The sequence below is a fragment of the Halichoerus grypus genome, chromosome 5 (genome assembly GCF_964656455.1).
Source record: "Halichoerus grypus chromosome 5, mHalGry1.hap1.1, whole genome shotgun sequence".
In the NCBI taxonomy this organism is placed as follows: Eukaryota; Metazoa; Chordata; class Mammalia; order Carnivora; family Phocidae; genus Halichoerus; species Halichoerus grypus.
Genome location: NC_135716.1, coordinates 87,635,547 through 87,654,250, shown reverse-complemented (window position 1 = coordinate 87,654,250; position 18,704 = coordinate 87,635,547). Strand labels below are relative to the sequence as shown.

The following is an 18,704-nucleotide window of genomic DNA, read 5'->3' as shown; positions in this document are numbered from 1 at the left end:
TATCTAAGTGCAGTGGAGTTTCACATTATTCATCAGAAATACAATCTTTTTATATTAAATCATCCATCTTAAATCCATCCCATGTGAATTTAAGAACCTAAGTAATAAGGGGGCATTTATAATGTTGGCTAACAGTATGAACCCCAGGGGTACAGATTTATTGTTTTGATAGATGTGACAAGGTTATTTTGTGTATTACTAGATCACACACTGAGAAGAGCCAGAAAGGGTAATGTAATACCTGTCCTAAAGAGGTTTTGTGGGGAATTAAGATGGTGTACATACCAATATGAAAAATATGAAAAATTTTTTTTGATAACAGACCTATGAAATCTTCGGGTCGAGAGGGTTAGAAGTTCCCTCATCCCACTCTCCATTCAGTGCTGAAATTCACTCCACCTCTTCCCCTCCAGGGGGCATCCTTTGGTGTACTTTGGTGTTCTTTGATGAGTGATTTGACCTCCTTCCTTTCACTGAGCCCACATCCATCTCCCTGTAGGCTGCTTCACTGATAAGCTTTTACCGTGTGCTTGCTCTTTGTAAGACTTTAATACCCAGTTCTTCACAAGGAAATAGGACCTAAATTGTTTTGAATGCTGATTTGAACAGGCCAGGTGCTATTTTATGGCCACTTAGCCACCTTATCTCATGACCACTGTCCAACACCAGTTGGACACTTACTCCTTGTAATCCTTAAATGCACCTCCTCCAAGTGCTACCCAGCAGGAATGATCCCAGTTCCTACTCTCTTTGGACCCCCAGTTCTCCCTCCATCTGCATCGCTCTCAATAGGTAGATGGTACTAGGTTTCTGTTTCTGCACCTGTTTTCTGGATTTTCTCTGTAGCCTCAGAGGAAGAGGGCGTCTTCCTTGTAAGGCCAACATCTGCTGAAGATCTTTCTCTAATTTGTGAGTGATTTTTATTTCCCTACCCACTATCTTTCCAGTGTATCTTCCTTGTATATACATTTAGTTTTTTAAGTATAAGAACAACGTAATAAGCACCTACATTCAGTTGGTTAAGCGTCTGCCTTCGGCTCAGTTGGTTAAGCGTCTGCCTTCGGCTCAGCATGATCTCAGGGTCCTGGGATCGAGCCCCACATCAGGCTCTCTGCTCAGTGGGGAGTCTGCTTCTCCCACTTTCTTCCTTCCCTCTCGTGCTCTCTCTCTGTCTCAAATCTTAAGGAAAAAAAAAGAACAATGTAATGAGATTACAGAATGTTTGCAAACAAAATAAAAATTGAGGGGCGCCTGGGTGGCTCAGTCGTTAAGCGTCTGCCTTCAGCTCAGGTCACGATCTCAGGGTCCTGGGATTGAGCCCCACATTGGGCTCCCTGCTCCGCGGGAAACCTGCTTCTCCCTCTCCCACTCTTCATGCTTGTGTTCCTGCTCTCGCTATCTCTCTTTCTCTGTTAAATAAATAAATTAAAAAAAAAAAAAACTTCAAAATAAAAATTTAAAAAATCTTATAACTTTCACTTTGTTATCTCTTGCATGGTTTCTCATTTGTGAGAAGATACATAATATTTATATATTTTTTAGTTACCATGGGCCTTCTTATTGTAAGATAATCATCATAGTATTCAAAATGCTGAATAATATTACATCATGTATAATTGGACTTACTTATTTTCAGCTTTTTGCTACTTTAAATAATGCAGCTTGGAACATATTCATACATAACATATTTTTCCATATTTCGAATTTTTTGTGCTCTAGCAAGAGCCACCAATGACTTCCATGGTATATCCAAAGGATGTATCTTCCCGAACGTCTATAACATTTGATCTTACTCACTGCTTTCCCATTTTTAAATCTAAAACACTTTTTAAGCTACTGTGACACCATTTTCTCTTGATTTTTCTTCTGGGTTTAAATCTCAGCTCTACCTCATTCTAGCTTTATGACCTTGACCCAGTCACCTAATCTTTCTGAGCTTTAGTCTCCTTGGTGGTAAAATGAGCAGAATAATGTCTACTCACCATGTTCTCTTGGATTAAATAACAGACATAAAGCCCCAACCAAGCGCAGGATCTGGCACATAGTAGGTGGTCATAAATGTTTCCTTTTGCTTTTTGTCTCTAGCTCCTTCCTTTCTGCCTTTATGCACAGATCTTTCCCATCTTGGAAAACAAATTCCCTTAAACTTAGTACCTTATCCAGATGTTGTCTTATGTACATGGCAGGCTTTCAGATAAGAAGGTAATTTGAGGGGTGCCTGGGTTGCATCCGACTCTTGATTTCGGTTCAGGTCATGATCTCAGGGTTGTGAGATCGAGCTCTGTGTGGGGCTCCATGCTCAGTGGGGAGTCTGCTTGAGATTCTTTCTCTCTGCCCTTCCCTCCACTCATGTGTGTGCTCTCTCTCAAATAAATAAACAAATAAATCTTAAGAAAAAAAGGTAATTTGAGTGTGTTTCTAATAGAATGGGCTTAATATTAGTCTTTCCAACACTAGTGCTGGTTGTATGGTAAGACTTTTTGGCTGTGAGATACATGCTTGGGTTACACAAAACTGAAAGCTTGGATTTTTCTCTCACAGCTTCCCTTGGAGTGTTCTTGTTGTGGACGAAGCTCACAGGTTGAAAAACCAAAGCTCCTTGCTGCATAAGACACTTTCAGAGGTAAACTCAGAGGATAGTCTTAGTTTTTGTATAACTTCCTTTAAAAAAAATACTATCTTGGGCCTGTATAGAGTTAGTTAAGTTGAAACATTTTTTTAGTCAGATTTCTATAGGGCTAAATAAACATTTTGTGAGTGACAGAGGTAGTACTTAATATGGCCTAACTTCTTCCTCTCGTCTTTTACATAGAAGATAACATTTACTGAAATCTGGATATCAAATAATAAGACACTACCTCAATAAAATACGTTGTATTTTTGGAAATGTTTCAGCTCTCTTTTGATCTTCAGAGGGGTAATTCTTTAAAAATGATCTTCTTATAACTCTTCTGTCTGCAATAGCAGATACATCTGACATATTTTACCCTTCCCCCCCATTTACCTTTTTTAAGGATTTGATAGTTCACATGGAGTAATGAAGAGACCCCATTGCATGCCATTGACTATTAGCTCTGGTCTCTCTTGTCTTTGTCATACTTTTGAGTGTGATACCCTTGATCTCATTCCCTTCTCTTGATCTCTGGCACCATTGTGGCACAGTGAGAAATGAGAAATGTCAGTGTAGCCCTAGATTTGCCCTTTTTTCTGAGGATCCAGTGGAACAGCTTGTGAGTAAGAAGTGCCCTTCTCCTTGCTGACCTTACAAATGAGACCACATATGAGAATTCCTGTGGCCATCACTGAAGTTTGGTCCCTGTCCTATAACATCATGTCCTATAACAAATGAGTTAATAAATTTAGAGGTGATTTGCAGGAAAGTCTTAGGTCTGAATTCTCTATTTACTGGCCAGAAGTTGTAGTTTTTAGCATTTTAATGCAGATATGGTCACTGTCCGTTATTAGACCAGTCTCAAAGATTGCTATACCCTGGAGGGCCCCCTCTGCTCTATGATGTCTTTTGCCTCTTTTAGGGACTCTTAACAGTATCTTTTTCCCAAGAGGTTGTCATATTCTGGCACCTAACCCTAAACTACCATGCCAATTTACTAATGGATAATGGGAGAAGAAAAGCAGGTGTAGTAAAGGAACCCCAGGGTTTGGAGTGGCTAAGTTCTGTTGCGGGTCCCAGAGTCTATCCTTGTTATTCATAAGGAAACTAAATCTCAGAGGGATTATGTGAGGAATTTCTGTGTCATCTAAGCATGAACTGGGGTTTGAATTGCAGACAACTTGTTGGTTGGAAAGAAATGTATTTATTGATAGAGGTAGGGAAAAGGGTAGTACCTTTTTTTCCCCTTTATAATATTGTTTTCAGCTTGTTTGTAAAAGTTGGAAGCAATTTGTAGTGAAACATAGGGAGTTGGTTATGCAGTTCACAGACTAAGTATAGTACCTTGACAAAGTAAGGCTGCCATGAAAAATTATGTAGAAGAATATTTAACAACGTGGGAAATGTTCGCAAAGTATCGTACACAAAAAGAAGTTTTAAAAATACTGTATACAGGAGGTGCCTGGGTGGCTCAGTTGGTTAAGCAGCTGCCTTCAGCTCAGGTCATGATCCCAGGGTCCTGGGATCGAGCCCCACGTCGGGCTCCCTGCTCAGCAGGAAGTCTGCTTCTCTCTCCCTCTGACTGCCACTCTGCCTACTTGTGCTATCTCTCTGTCAAATAAATAAAAACCTTTAAAAAAAAAAAAAAAATACTGTATACAAAGAGATTGTCTCTTGATTTTTTTTCACCCAGTTATAAGTTTTGATACTAAATGGACACTACTGTGAATAAATATATTAGCTCATGTGACCGTATAAGTTGACTGTAGTGACTAACAATCCTGGTTATCTTTTTGACTTCATATTCTTTGGTCACCCCAGCTCTTTGCTTGGTGAACACATTGTAAAAAGGTGAATTGGTTGTTGAAAGCATTTATTTCTGACCAGTTCCCATACTTAAATTCTATGAAAACATTGCCCTATCAGCAGAGCAGGCATGAGTGGGTGGACATTGATTAATCAATTTAAAAGAAAACAAAAAAAGGAGATTGCAAAAAAATAGTAATATATCATTTTCAAATCAGTTTTAATTGTGTCATTGCATCTGTTACCTTTTCTGACTACGAAATCAGTATCTTCTTATGACCCCCTCCAAATCAAAATATAGAAACACAAGAATAAACATAAAAACCATCAATAATCTTATTCCCATGCATACATTAACATTTGGTGTATCAGCTGCCATATCCTTTGCTGTGCGGGTGAACACCCAAACACATAAATATGCATATATATTATTTTAGAAACCAAAATATAGTACATTTTTATATTTAAAATAAGGTGTGTGTATGTATACATATTGTATATATGTATCATACTGTATTTCAGTATTTCAGGTAACATACATGGGATATGGCTTTCCGTTTTTGCTGCATTCTTTAACTCAAATGGCATTAGTTCTTATTAATGTCAGTTTAGAGGTTGTCCTTCACTTAACCTAATATCTGTTACTGTCTTTCCTAACCTTTTATTTCATTAGTCTCTTATTCTTCTTGTTCTTACTTGTTGCTCAAAATTTAAAGAATTTCTTTCATTTTGGGCTGTATAAGGCCCAGAAACATCCAGAAGTCTTGATGGTTTGGGTGTGATACACCCTAAAGTTGTACATTCTTTTAATGTAGATCTTCTTGCTTCTTGCTTGTAGCGGTGGGGCTGATGCTATAGCTTTTTCAAACTGGTTGAGTAGATACCATGTGCCTCTGATGCCTCAGTAGACTCACCCATGTGGGTAATAAAATACAGCTTGAATCCCCACTAAGATTGAGTAACAATTACCATATCAAATACTCATGTAGTCCTTCAGAGTTCACACAGTGATTTTACTTAACCTCCTTGTAACAGTATCTTCTTCAGAGGATATTTGTCCCCTTCTTACAACTGAAGAGGTATTATTTCCTACATCAAATCTCTAGTATACAGCTTGAACCAAGTCTTCTGGTTTCATGTCCTTGTGGTCATCCCGTTAAATTATGCCCCTCTTTGTACAGGTAAAGGTTGTGATGGGGAACTTGGTCTTGCTTTCCAAGGTTATAGATTTTTTACTTTACTTATTTATGTATTTGAGTTCTCAGTAGTCTTCAATCTCCTGTTGACCGGAACTCCCATCCAGAACAGCCTCCAAGAGCTCTACTCTCTCCTCAGTTTTGTGGAGCCTGATCTCTTTCCCAAGGAGCAGGTGGGAGATTTTGTTCAGCATTACCAGGATGTTGAGAAGGAGTCTGAGTCAGGCAAGTTCCCTTCCTTGAAATCATGCCAAGAAGTCTGGGCCCAGAAAGTTCCCTGGTGTATAACAGATATGGGGTTATAGGTAGAAAAGAAAGAGAATTGATAACTGGAGGGCACCTTCTAGGGAGATAAAGAGCCACACAAAGCTGAGGTGATGCTAGATCCCTCAAGTTGTTCCCAGTTGTCTGCTATTCGTGATTCTTATTTGTTATACAATTCTACAATAGGACTTAATGGATCATTTTTGGAAGAAGTAGAAAGAATCTGCTTCTCCACTCCCCTCCCCCCCCCACGTAACTTATATAATACACTTTTGTAACTGGTTAACTTTCTGTGCTATTTCCTGAGGCAGAAACGTATGTGGGTACTATAGTCCCAAACTACTCCTCAACATTCCACACACAGCACTGGTGTTTCTGTTAACAGTGCACCAAAACCAAGAGTCTAGGATGAGTCAGTGGTGGGAGCAAAGGAGGGGAACCATCCTCCTTTATACAGCTGCCAGTTGCAGTCTTCTTCCTTTTGCACCTTTGCCCCACTGCCTTGTAGAATAACCTGTCTATCCCCATACTATTATCCCAGGATGATGGTTCAAAATAAGTGCTAGGCATGCCGACTAGTGGGGATATGTATACTAGGTGAGTATGAGTTGGAAGGGCTTCTCACAGCAAAAATGCCCATACCATAAGCTGAAGATTACTGGGGGAACCTCCTCTGATTGCCTCCATATTTAGGGTTGCCAGATAAAATATATGACACCCAGTCAGATACTACATGGGACGTACTCCTATTACAAAATTATTTGTTGTTTATGTGGAATTTATATTTCACTGCATTCTTGTATTTTTATTTGCTGTACCTGGCAACCCAACACGCAGTGGAATTCCAGTTCAGGCTAGTTTTTGAAGTTCATGATACCGGGGGAAAGAACAAGGGAGTTGAACTGAAAAAAACTGAGTTTGAATAATAGCAACATTAGCATCCAGCTGTGTGACTTTGGATAAAGTGTGCTTAACTTAGCTATGAAAATGGGGACAATATTACTTGGCCCTCTACTTCTGAGCTGCTATGCTGGTTAATCAGATTAAGTGCAGAAGTATCCTGGAAATAGTAAAACTCCATGCAAATGAGATTATTAATAAAAATCCAGTTCTTTGAGTGTTCCTAGTTCTTGAGTTGAGAGCCAGTAACAATTTCAGAAGGAGTTGGAAAAAAGAACCCAATGAAGGAAGAAACATGGTTGGCCCTTCAACCAGGGGTTAGGGGTGTTGACGGCCCACACACAGTCAAAAATCTGCTATAACTTTTGACTTCCCAAACTTAACTACTAATAGCCTGCCGTTGACTGGATGCCTTACTGGTAATATAAACAGTCAATGACGACATATTTTGTGTGTTATGTGTGTTATGCTGTGTTCTTGACAGTCAAGGGGCCAGAGGAAAGAAAATGTTAGGAAAATCCTAAGGAAGAGAAAATACACTTATAGTACTATATTTATTAAAAAAAAAAAGAATCTGCGTTTAAGTCAACCTGCGCAGTTCAAACCCATGTTGTTCAAGGTTCACCTGTACTGTGAAAAATAACCATACTGGTCTAGCATGTGGAATTGGCATGAAAATTTCATCCTACTCTTCTTGTGTTGTTGGTTTGTTTTTGTTTTTTTTTTTCCTTACACAGCAAGCGAACTACACAAACTCTTGCAGCCATTTCTGTTGAGGCGGGTGAAAGCTGAGGTAGCTACAGAACTTCCCAAGAAGACAGAGGTAGTGATATACCACGGCATGTCAGCATTGCAGAAAAAATACTACAAGGCCATTTTGATGAAAGACCTAGGTAATCAGAGGGCACTTGACTGCTTAGAAACTAAATGAGGATGTGATTTTATTATTATCCCAGGATGATTGTTCAAAATAAATGCTAGGCATGCCTACTAGTGGGTATATGTGTACTAGGTGAGTAAATATCTTATCACACTTGCTTTGTATAGTAATATGGGATGGAATTTTGTATTCTGAATAATGTTCAGGTCAGCCACAGTGAAACCATGCGGGGTATCTTTACTGTAATGCAGACTTTATTGGTTGTTGCACTTGTGAAATTTCCTTTTCTCTCCCCCCGCCCCCCACCAGTTGTCCTTACTGCATAGAAGTTAGTTAAGCAAACACTTCTAGGTATGCCAGTCATGCCTTTCATCTTTCCACCCCGTCAGATATTTAACACATTGCAAAGCTTTTTTGTTGGACTGGATTCACTGAGAGGAATTAGGAGTGGGAACAGAGAGAGAGGAGTAGAACAGTCTGTCACTTTGTGTTATTTTATCCCTTGGCTCCACAACAGTAGTTAAAGAAGGGAATTTAGAATTGTGCAAAAGTAACAACATACTCCTGAGTTCATTTTATAGTTAGGCTTCCTTAAAACAAAGTGATAGTTAAGAAAACTTCATGTGGATATGCTGTTAATTCTTAATGCAATTCAGTGAAATTTAGGAGGTTAATATAGGTTTGAGAGATATATTACTGAATAAGTAAGGTTAACTTAGAGTTTTTGTTTGGTTTTTTTGTTTTTGTTTAGTAGTCCATATCTCTCTCTCTGTCTTTCTCTGTTGCTGTTTTCAGATGCATTTGAAAATGAGATGGCAAAGAAAGTTAAACTTCAGAACGTCTTGTCCCAGCTTCGAAAGTGTGTGGATCACCCATATCTGTTTGATGGTGAGACAATGCCCTTTTTTCTCACATTGCTTTTCATGAACATTTCTGTGGCCAACATCATCACAAAATTCTTCAAAAGAATTGCCTGTATTTACTGTCTAGTTTGTTCCTCCATTTTCTTTTGTTAATTTTTTCCTGTTGATGTAATCTATCATTCATATTCAACTTTTTTCAGTTGTCCCCTTAATGTCCCTTATGGCTTTGACTTTCTTCTTTTAAAATTCAAAATCGAGTCATAGATCTGAATTATATTTGTCTCTTTATTCTCCTATAATCCAGAAACATTCCTCAGCTTTTTTGTTTGTTTGTTTGGTTTTTTTTTTTGGTCTTGCCTGAAATTACAGTTTTGAAGAATCTCAGTGCTGGTTGTTTTATGGGTTGTCTCATAATCTGGATTTAGGGATCATTTCTTTGTGATTAGATGTCCCATTGTCTTTTTTTTTTTTTTTAAGTGGGCTCCATGCTGGACTGGGCATGGAGCCCAAATGCAGGGCTTGAACTCACGACCCTGAGATCAAGACCTGAGCTGAGATCAGGAGTCAGATGCTCAACCTTGACTGAGCCATCCTAGATGTCCCATTGTCTTAAACCCATTCCGCTGTCGGCCTTTCATTACCACCCTTTAACTTTGCAAGTTTACCAGTGATCTCCGGTGGTTGTCAGTTCACATTTAATTAACCTCTAAAACCTTTGACACAGTTGATCAATTCTTTCTTGAAACACTTTCTTCCTTTGGCTCCTGGAACAGCACTTTCTCTTGCATCTCCATTTCCCTACCTCTGCTCTTTCTCAGCCTCCTTTGCTGCTTCCCCTCCATCTTAGAGATGTCTGCAAATTTCCCTCTAAGTGCTGCTTTAGCTAAATACCGCACATTTCAATATGTAGTATTTTCATTTTAATTCAAACAAGGGCTTTTTTGATTCACTCTAATAGGTAGCCTTTGGGACACTTCTAGGACTTATGTGGCCATGGGGGCACTGGAATGGGTAGGATCAATGTGGAGGATTTGCTGGTGTCATTTTAAGGGCGTATTTGCAAGTAGCACTATGAATTGTTTTAAATTGCACAGAATATTAATTAGGTGCATTTCAGAATCTTTTCTTAAGGCAGGGGGCATTGGGAACATGGAGATTTTGAAAGAAGCCCTCTGGGTTATTCTGACTGCCATTCCCCGCCTTGAGAATTACTCGTTTATACATATAAGCATTATTTCTTGATTTGTTTTCCTGAGTGAGAGTCTCAGATTTTCAGTTCTCTGGCCGTTAGCATGTCCTTGTGCCTCCCTTTCCTAAAGAGTGGGCTTGTTCCTTGGATGGACATTTATTAAGCATGTTGGGGATGTTAGGCTCTGTGATTGATGTTAAGCAGCACCAAGATTATCATACAAACAAATAATTATAAAACGTCTCAAAGAGAGATGAGACTTGGGCCATTTTCAGTTAGAAGGAGCTTAGCCTCTTGCTGTAGCCTCACTATCAGCTTCTCTACTTAAGAAGTCTGCCATGACCAGGGGACACTTCATTGGGAATAGGTTCCTTTTTTTTCAGGTGTGGAACCAGAGCCTTTTGAAATTGGAGACCACCTGATTGAGGCCAGTGGGAAACTTCATCTACTGGATAAGCTGCTTGCATTCCTGTATTCCAGGTAGGTGGTCAGTTTACATTTTCTGCTCTGAGCTGGTAATTTTTAAAACCAGATGATTCACTGACTTCTTTCTTTCTTTCTTTTTTTTTAAGATTTTATTTATTTATTTGAGAGAGAGAGATAGCAAGAGAGAGCATGAGCGGGGGGTGGGGGGAGAAGCAGGTTCCTCCCTGAGCAGGGAGCCCAATGCGGGGCTCGATCGCAGGACTCCAGGATCATGACCTGAGCCGAAGGTAGACGCTTAACCAACTGAGTCACACAGGCTCCCCAATTCACTGATTTCTTGAGACTAATTCCAAGTTTTCTTTTTTTCAAGACCTTGATTCTGGTTCCACCTTCTCTGCAACTACACCTACACCCCATCTCATCCCATCCCATCCCCTCCATAATCATGCTTCCCTTTCCTGAATTCCTACAGCACCTAGGATCCTAATCCAGCACTTGGCAATGCACTGCCTTAATCTCCTCTCTGTTTAATTGATGTGCAGTAATCTTACTACTCCAGCTGTATTGTTTAGTTCCACAGACAGAGATATCATCAAACATTTATTTTTTAATTGCCTGCCGGTACCTTGTAGAATTGGCACTTAATGAGGGCTTAGTAAATATGCACCTTTGTTAACCCCTGTAGGGTTTGGTTCAGAGAGAACTTGGAGGACTCTTTCCCAGAGACATGGGCTGGGTAGCTGAAGACCAAGTCACTCTTGGAGCCTTAAAAGGTTCAGCTAACTGTTCAGTGGCCTGGTATCCAGCCTCTACCTGATCCTCCTGGACCCCAGAGGGACAGAGAAGTCTAGAAAAAGCCCAGCTTCCTAAGAGTTTCAAAGTTGGCCCTTTGGGACAACTGTCCCAAGTGAGCCTGAACTAACCATAAAACCTCAGGTTTGGCAAAACCACCCAACATTAGGAATGTGCAAACCAAATAATTGCATGTCTTCATGTATTTTATTGGCTCTGATATAGCTAGTATAAGTGTGTTAGAGGTAGAGGAGGACCCATAAACATTTTCTGTCCAACCTTTTCATTTCACAGGTGATGAAACAGGCCCAGAGTAGTCATGTGACCTGTCTAAAGTCACGCAGCCAGCAAATGACAGAGATGGGATTAGAATTGAGGTCCTCAAGTTCAATGCCTTTTCCACATGTTTGGGGCTAGTCTTGAAGGAGTTCTTCATAATTGTTCCTTTACACACATCGCAAGCTCAGATTAAATTAGTTTTCCTAACGAGACTTTTGTTTTGACAGTGTCATATTTCTTTTCTTTGTGAAAACTTAAAGTAATACCTGATAACATGGGACTGTAGGCTCATCTTCATTCTTGACTTAATTCATTTTGCCTCCTCCTTTCCCTTCCTCTCCCTATACATAAGTTTTTTAATGTGTCCTATGGGATATGAGATGCCACCTGCCCCTTCTCTAAAGTAAAGTGATACTTCTCAGACTTTTCAGCCAATACAGCTGTAGATGAGAGGATAGTGATTTTACACCTGCAAGCAGAGAATGGCTATAGATGGCTGATGATTTCCAGTTGGGTTTTGTGCATTTGACTTTTACATTTTATTCTTCACATACCTTTATTTATTTAGCTGTTCGAATGAAAGCGTTTATTTCTTTCCATTAAATTGGAACGTAAATTGACATTCCAGAAAGACGTGCTTTGGTTATCCTGGGGCTTTCTGTACGCCTGGTGCATTTGCTCCTGGGAGTATCTATAGTTTGAGAACTTCGGCTCTGCAGAATATGGCTACGTGTGGAGTTATTTATGTGGAACTTTTAGCATTTCTGAGGAAGTCTCTGTAAATGATTATGGTATTTATATTTCTACTTCAGTATTTCATTTATTTATAAACTTGTATTCTTTGGTAAGTTTCCCTCAGGGAAACTTAGGAGTTGGTAGCCTTTCCTTTTCTCTTTCTTGCCAGGGGCCATCGAGTTTTACTTTTCTCCCAGATGACCCAGATGTTGGATATTCTCCAAGACTACATGGACTATAGAGGTGACGTTCCTTGGCCACTACATTGCTTAAGCCTTTTTTAGACTTAACAGTCTAGTAGGTCCATGAAGAGTAATCTGGGGGGTGGGGATGTTACAGAGGAAAGCAGTGAAAGAACATTATTCTGAACCAAAGGAAGATTGAAAGTAAGGAGAGAGGTGTGTTACACAAGGATTGACAGCCAGGTGGAGACACATGGGCAGAAATAAGCACACACATTCCCCCTGGCGATGTGATTTAAAATTGTGGATACTGGAAAAAAAATCCGAGTTGCAGAAATGTTGAGTGTTTTTGAAAATGTTTGCTAAAAAACGAGCTTTCGGTGTCTTGCAATATTCAATTCAACTGTTGAGCACTTACTCAGGATCAGTAGAAAAGATGAAATTATAGAGATCCCATGTATCAACCAAGGGAAAGGAATGTTTTTTCTATATAAACAATAGGGAATGTAAGTTATTACCTGGGGATTCTGTTTAATATATAATAAAATGTATGTGGGATGATGGGAAAAGGCTATAACACTGATCTTGAAATCAGTGGTGAGGGAGCATCAGCTTCAGACCTTACTGTTTAAAATATGAATTCAGAGTAGGTCTCTTAGAGCCACTCGATGCCCCCTAAGTACTACAGTACAGTACCTGGTCCATTGGACACTTGTAGGAAATGCCATTGGCATGTTGGGGGATCCCCAGATTCACAAACAGGGCTTGAGCATATAATTCCCATTCCTGACAGGGGTCTGTGGTGATGGGTGAACCTGAAGCTTCATTGAAAGGCAGCTGCTGGGCCATTGGGCAGGCTCACTCACCAGCTCCTCAGTGCTTGTCTTACTGCTTGCATTAGTAAGAATTCTGTCGTGGCAGAATTGGAAACTACCACACAGTGTGGTTCACAGTGTGCTTCGGGGTTGGGATAGTCAGAATTGACTATTAACTCCATAAACGCCAAATACATCAACTGCATGTATTTAAAAATCCCAGAGAGGTATATTATGTTGAGTTCTTGTGTAAAACAATGAAATGTCACCTAAATTTAGATTTTTCCCATGGGATTTGCTTCAAGTAGAGACATACATGTATACAAAAAGGGACAAAATTAGCATTTGGTTTTGAGCCGACAGAGTTTTATTCCTCAAAGAATATGTGAAAGGGTTTCTATGTCTGTTTTCTTTCTGTGTGTGAAGGGTACAGCTACGAGCGTGTGGATGGGTCTGTGAGAGGAGAAGAGAGACACCTGGCCATTAAGAACTTCGGACAGCAGCCTGTTTTTATTTTTCTCCTGAGTACCAGGGCAGGTAGGCCACACAGGCATTGGCTAAAGCAGACAAATAAGGGGGGGATACAGTACTTTTACATCCCGACCACTAGTATGCTTTCCCCTAATTCTCTGAAAGGTGAGGTCATTACCAAGGAACATAAAAAAGGGCAATTGAGGGAGTTGCCATAAGTTAATCAAAGTATTGGACTCCTAGCATGGGGTTGTTTCCTGTCCACGTTATCTAAGCTGCCAGCTCAGAGAAGTAAGGCTGAAAGCAGGGGTTGTTGGAAAGGAATTTGATTCTGGTTTGACCACTGACCTGGGGTTGTCCCGGAAGATGTCTGTAATCTCATGGAAAGTTTTACTCACATTCAGTAGAGAACACTCTCCTTCCCAGCTGTGAATTTAGGAAGTAAGATAACAGCCTGTCTGCTACTTATCCCTCCTCCTCAAGTAGCTCTGGAATAGTGCTGTAAAAGCTTAATAAAAATCTCTTTTTTTAAAAAGTTGTGATTATAATGAAATTGCCAGCTCTTTAGAATTATTTTTAACATTATCTTTATGAGTTAAGTCATAAATATTTTATGTGATATTTATAATGTTTTACCAGTTAAACACTGCTTTTATAGACGCTTTAGTCATTTGAAATCAGTTCTCGGAGATGAAATTATTCTTATGTCATGGAGCAAGCCGACCTTAAATTAGTGTTGAACTTCTAGAATCTTAGTTTCATTATCTTATTTTTTGTGGACCTAATCTTTTTTTTTTTTTTTAAGATTTTTATTTATTTATTTGAGACAGAGTGTGAGCAAGAGAGAGAGCACAAACAGGGGTAAGGGCAGAGGGAGAAGGAGAAGCAGACTCCCTGCTGAGCAGGGAGCCCGATGTGGGGCTCCATCCCAGGACCCTGAGATCATGACCTGAGCCAAAGGCAGACGCTTAACCGATTGAGCCACCCAGGTGCCCTGTAGACCTAATTTTGATGCAATAGATGCAGGAACACTAAAGGGATTTGTATCCTCTATTAAGGAGAGATCAATATTTGTATAAAGAAAAAGTTCCATCTTAGAAAGCATTTATTAAGTGTCTCATACTGTAAGGGTACATAAAAGATGTGTTAAGTAGAGTCCTTGACCATGAGATTGTTTCACCTGTGTATGTCTCATCTCTGTATTACAGAGGTATAATCTGATTCATTTGGCTTCGCTTGCTTCCATTATCATAGACTGCACCCTGAATCAGCCATTGATTCACATTCTCTCTTGTCTCAGGGATGGTTTTAGGAGACACTGGAAGGATCAGGGCAAATGCATCTTCAGTGTTGGAAAATAGCTCTATTTATGCGTTACTGATTTCATCATCATTTTTTTTTTTGTCATCAGATTGTTCTAGCTTTATTTTTTTTTAAATTTTTTATTGTTATGTTAATCACCATACATTACATCATTAGTTTTTGATGTGGTGTTCCATGATTCATTGTTTGCGTATAACACCCAGTGCTCCATGCAGTACGTGCCCTCCTTAATACCCATCACCGGGCTAACCCATCCTCCCACCCCCCTCCCCTCTAGAACCCTCAGTTTGTTTTTCAGAGTCCATCGTCTCTCATGGTTCATCTCCCCCTCCAATTTCCCCCCCTTCTTCTTCCCCTCCTGCTATCTTCTTTTTTTTTTTTTCTTAATGTATATTGCATTATTTGTTTCAGAGGTACAGATCTGTGATTCAACAGTCTTGCACAATTCACAGCGCTCACCATAGCACATACCCTCCCCAATGTCTATCACCCAGCCATCCCATCCCTCCCACCCCGCACCACTCCAGCAACCCTCAGTTTGTTTCCTGAGATTAAGAATTCCTCATATCACTGAGGTCATATGATACATGTCTTTCTCTGATTGACTTATTTCGCTCAGCATAACACCCTCCAGTTCCATCCACGTTGTTGCAAATGGCAAGATCTCATTCCTTTTGATGGCTGCATAGTATTCCATTGTATATATATACCACGTCTTCTTTATCCATTCATCTGTCGATGGACATCTTGGCTCTTTCCATAGTTTGGCTATTGTGAACATTGCTGCTATAAACATCGGGGTGCACGTACCCCTTCGGATCCCTACATTTGTATCTTTGGGGTAAATACCCAGTAGTGCAATTGCTGGATCGTATGGTAGCTCTATTTTCAACTTTTTGAGGAACCTCCATACTGTTTTCCAGAGTGGCTGCACGAGCTTGCATTCCCACCAACAGTGTAGGAGGGTTCCCCTTTCTCCGCATCCCCGCCAACATCTGTCGTTTCCTGACTTGTTAATTTTAGCCATTCTGACTGGTGTGAGGTGGTATCTCATTGAGGTTTTGATTTGGATTTCCCTGATGCCAAGCGATGTTGGAGCACTTTTTCATGTGTCTGTTGGCCATTTGGAGGTCTTCTTTGGAAAAATGTCTGTTCATGTCTTCCGCCCATTTCTTGATTGGATTATTTGTTCTTTGGGTGTTGAGTTTGATAAGTTCTTTATAGATTTTGGATACTAGCCCTTTATCTGATATGTCATTTGCAAATATCTTCTCCCATTCTGTTGGTTGCCTTTTGGTTTTATTGACTGTTTCTTTTGCTGTGCAAAAGCTTTTTATCTTGATGAAGTCCCAATAGTTCATTTTTGCCCTTGCTTCCCTTGCCTTTGGCGATGTTTCTAGGAAGAAGTTGCTGCGGCTGAGGTCGAAGAGGTTGCTGCCTGTGTTCTCCTTTAGGATTTTGATGGACTCCTGTCTCACATTTAGGTCTTTCAACCATTTTGAGTCTGTTTTTGTGTGTGGTGTAAGGAAATGGTCCAGTTTCATTCTTCTACATGTGGCTGTCCAGTTTTCCCAACACCATTTGTTGAAGAGACTGTGTTGTTTCCATTGGACATTCTTTCCTGCTTTGTCAAAGATTAGCTGACCATAGAGTTGAGGGTCCATTTCTGGGTTCTCTGTTCTGTTCCATTGATATATGTGTCTGTTTCTGTGCCAGTACCATACTGTCTTGATGATGACAGCTTTGTAATAGAGCTGGAAGTCTGGAATTGTGATGCCACCAGCTTTGCTTTTCTTTTTCAACATTCCTCTGGCTATTTGGGGTCTTTTCTGGTTCCATACAAATTTTAGGATTATTTGTTCCATTTCTTTGAAAAAAGTGGATGGTATTTTGATGGGGATTGCATTGAATGTGTAGATTGCTCCAGGTAACATTGACATCTTCACAATATTTGTTCTTCCAGTCCATGAGCATGGAACGTTTTACCATTTCTTTGTGTCTTCCTCAATTTCTTTCACGAGTATTTTATAGTTTTCTAAGTACAGATTCTTTGCCTCTTTGGTTAGATTTATTCCTATGTATCTTATGGTTCTGGGTGAAATTGTAAATGGAATTGACTCCTTAATTTCTCTTTCTTCTGTCTTGATGGTATAGAGGAATGCCACTGATTTCTGTGCATTGATTTTATATCCTGCCACTTTACTGAATTCCTGTATGAGTTCTAGCAGTTTTGGGGTGGAGTCTTTTGGGTTTTCCACATAAAGTATCATATCATCTGCAAAGAGTGAGAGTTTGACTTCTTTGCCAATTTGGATGCCTTTTATTTCTTTTTGTTGTCTGATTGCTGTGGCTAGGACTTCTAGTACTATGTTGAATAGCAGTGGTGATAGTGGACATCCCTGCTGCGTTCCTGACCTTAGGGGGAAAGCTCTCAGTTTTTCCCCATTGAGAATGATATTGGCTGTGGGTTTTGCATAGATGGCTTTTATGATATTGAGGTATGTACCCTCTATCCCTATACTCTGAAGAGTTTTGATCAAGAAAGGATGCTGTACGTTGTCAAATGCTTTTTCTACATCTATTGAGAGGATCATATACTTCTTGTCCTTTATTAATGTATTGTATCACGTTGATTGATTTGCGGATGTTGAACCAACCGTGCAGCCCAGGGATAAATCCCACTTGGTCGTGGTGAATAATCCTTTTAATGTACTGTTGGATCCTATTGGCTAGTATTTTGGTGAGAATTTTTGCATCCATGTTCATCAAGGATATTGGTCTGTAATTCTCCTTTTTGATGGGGTCTTTGTCTGGTTTGGGGACCAAGGTAATGGTGGCCTCATAAAACGAGTTTGGAAGTTTTCCTTCCATTTCTATTTTTTGGAAGAGTTTCAGAAGAATAGGTATTAATTCTTCTTGAAATGTTTGGTAGAATTCCCCTGGGAAGCCATCTGGCCCTGGGCTTTTGTGTTTTGGGAGATTTTTGATGACTGCTTCAATTTCCTTAGTGGTTATAGGTCTGTTCAGGTTTTCTGTTTCTTCCTGGTTCAGTTTTGGTAGTTGATACATCTCTAGGAATGCGTCCATTTCTTCCAGGTTATCTAATTTGCTGGCATAGAGTTGCTCATAATATGTTCTTATAATTGTTTGTATTTTTTGGTGTTGGTTGTGATCTCTCCTCTTTCATTCATGATTTTGTTGATTTGGGTCATTTCTCTTTTCTTTTTGATAAGTCTGGCCAGGGGTTTATCAATCTTGTTAATTCTTTCAAAGAACCAGCTCCTAGTTTTGTTGATCTGTTCTGCTGTTCTTTTGGTTTCTATTTTATTGATTTCCTCACTGATCTTTATTATTTCTCTTCTCTTGCTGGCTTCTCCTTAGGCTTTATTTGCTGTTTTTTCTCTAGTTCCTTTAGGTGTAGGTTAGGTTGTGTATTTGAGACCTTTCTTGTTTCTTGAGAAAGGACTGTATTAGGACTGCCTTTGCTGCATCCTAAAGATTTTGAACAGTTGTGTTTTCATTTTCATTGGTTTCCATGAATTTTTTTAATTCTTCTTTAATTTCCTGGTTGACCCATTCATTCTTTAGTAGGGTGTTCTTTAGCCTCCATGTATTTGAGTTTTTTCTGACTTTCCTCTTGTGATTGAGTTCTAGTTTCAAAGCATTGTGGTCTGAAAATATGCAGGGAATGATCCCAATCTTTTGGTACTGGTTGAGACCTGATTTGTGACCTAGGATGTGATCTATTCTGGAGAATGTTCCATGAGCACTAGAGAAGAATGTGTATTCTGTTGCTTTGGGATGGAATGTTCTGAATATATCTGTGAAGTCCATTTGGTCCAGTGTGTCATTTAAAGTCTTTGTTTCCTTGTTGATCTTTTGCTTAGATGATCTGTCCGTTTCAGCGAGGGGGTATTAAAGTCCCCCACTATTATTGTATTTTTATCAATGTGTTTCTTTGCTTTTGTTATT

General features: G+C 39.7%; 1 protein-coding gene across 6 annotated transcripts in view; it reads left to right on the top strand.

Annotated features, from left to right (window-relative positions):
* CHD1L (chromodomain helicase DNA binding protein 1 like) overlaps nt 1–18,704 on the top strand; it is a 168,120-nt gene that overhangs the window by 115,674 nt on the left and 33,742 nt on the right. For 5 of the 6 annotated variants that reach the window (XR_013447947.1, XM_078072532.1, XM_036089180.2 and 2 more), the window contains exons 6-12: nt 2,542–2,623; nt 5,676–5,838; nt 7,515–7,670; nt 8,453–8,545; nt 10,093–10,189; nt 12,111–12,184; nt 13,365–13,475. Coding sequence is in view for 5 of the 6 variants with exons in the window: in XM_078072532.1 (XP_077928658.1) it covers nt 2,542–2,623; nt 5,676–5,838; nt 7,515–7,670; nt 8,453–8,545; nt 10,093–10,189; nt 12,111–12,184; nt 13,365–13,475 (776 nt within the window). In the remaining variant the exon portion in view is untranslated. The remainder of the gene's footprint in view (nt 1–2,541; nt 2,624–5,675; nt 5,839–7,514; nt 7,671–8,452; nt 8,546–10,092; nt 10,190–12,110; nt 12,185–13,364; nt 13,476–18,704) is intronic. The other variant, XM_078072536.1, reaches the window with a different exon arrangement.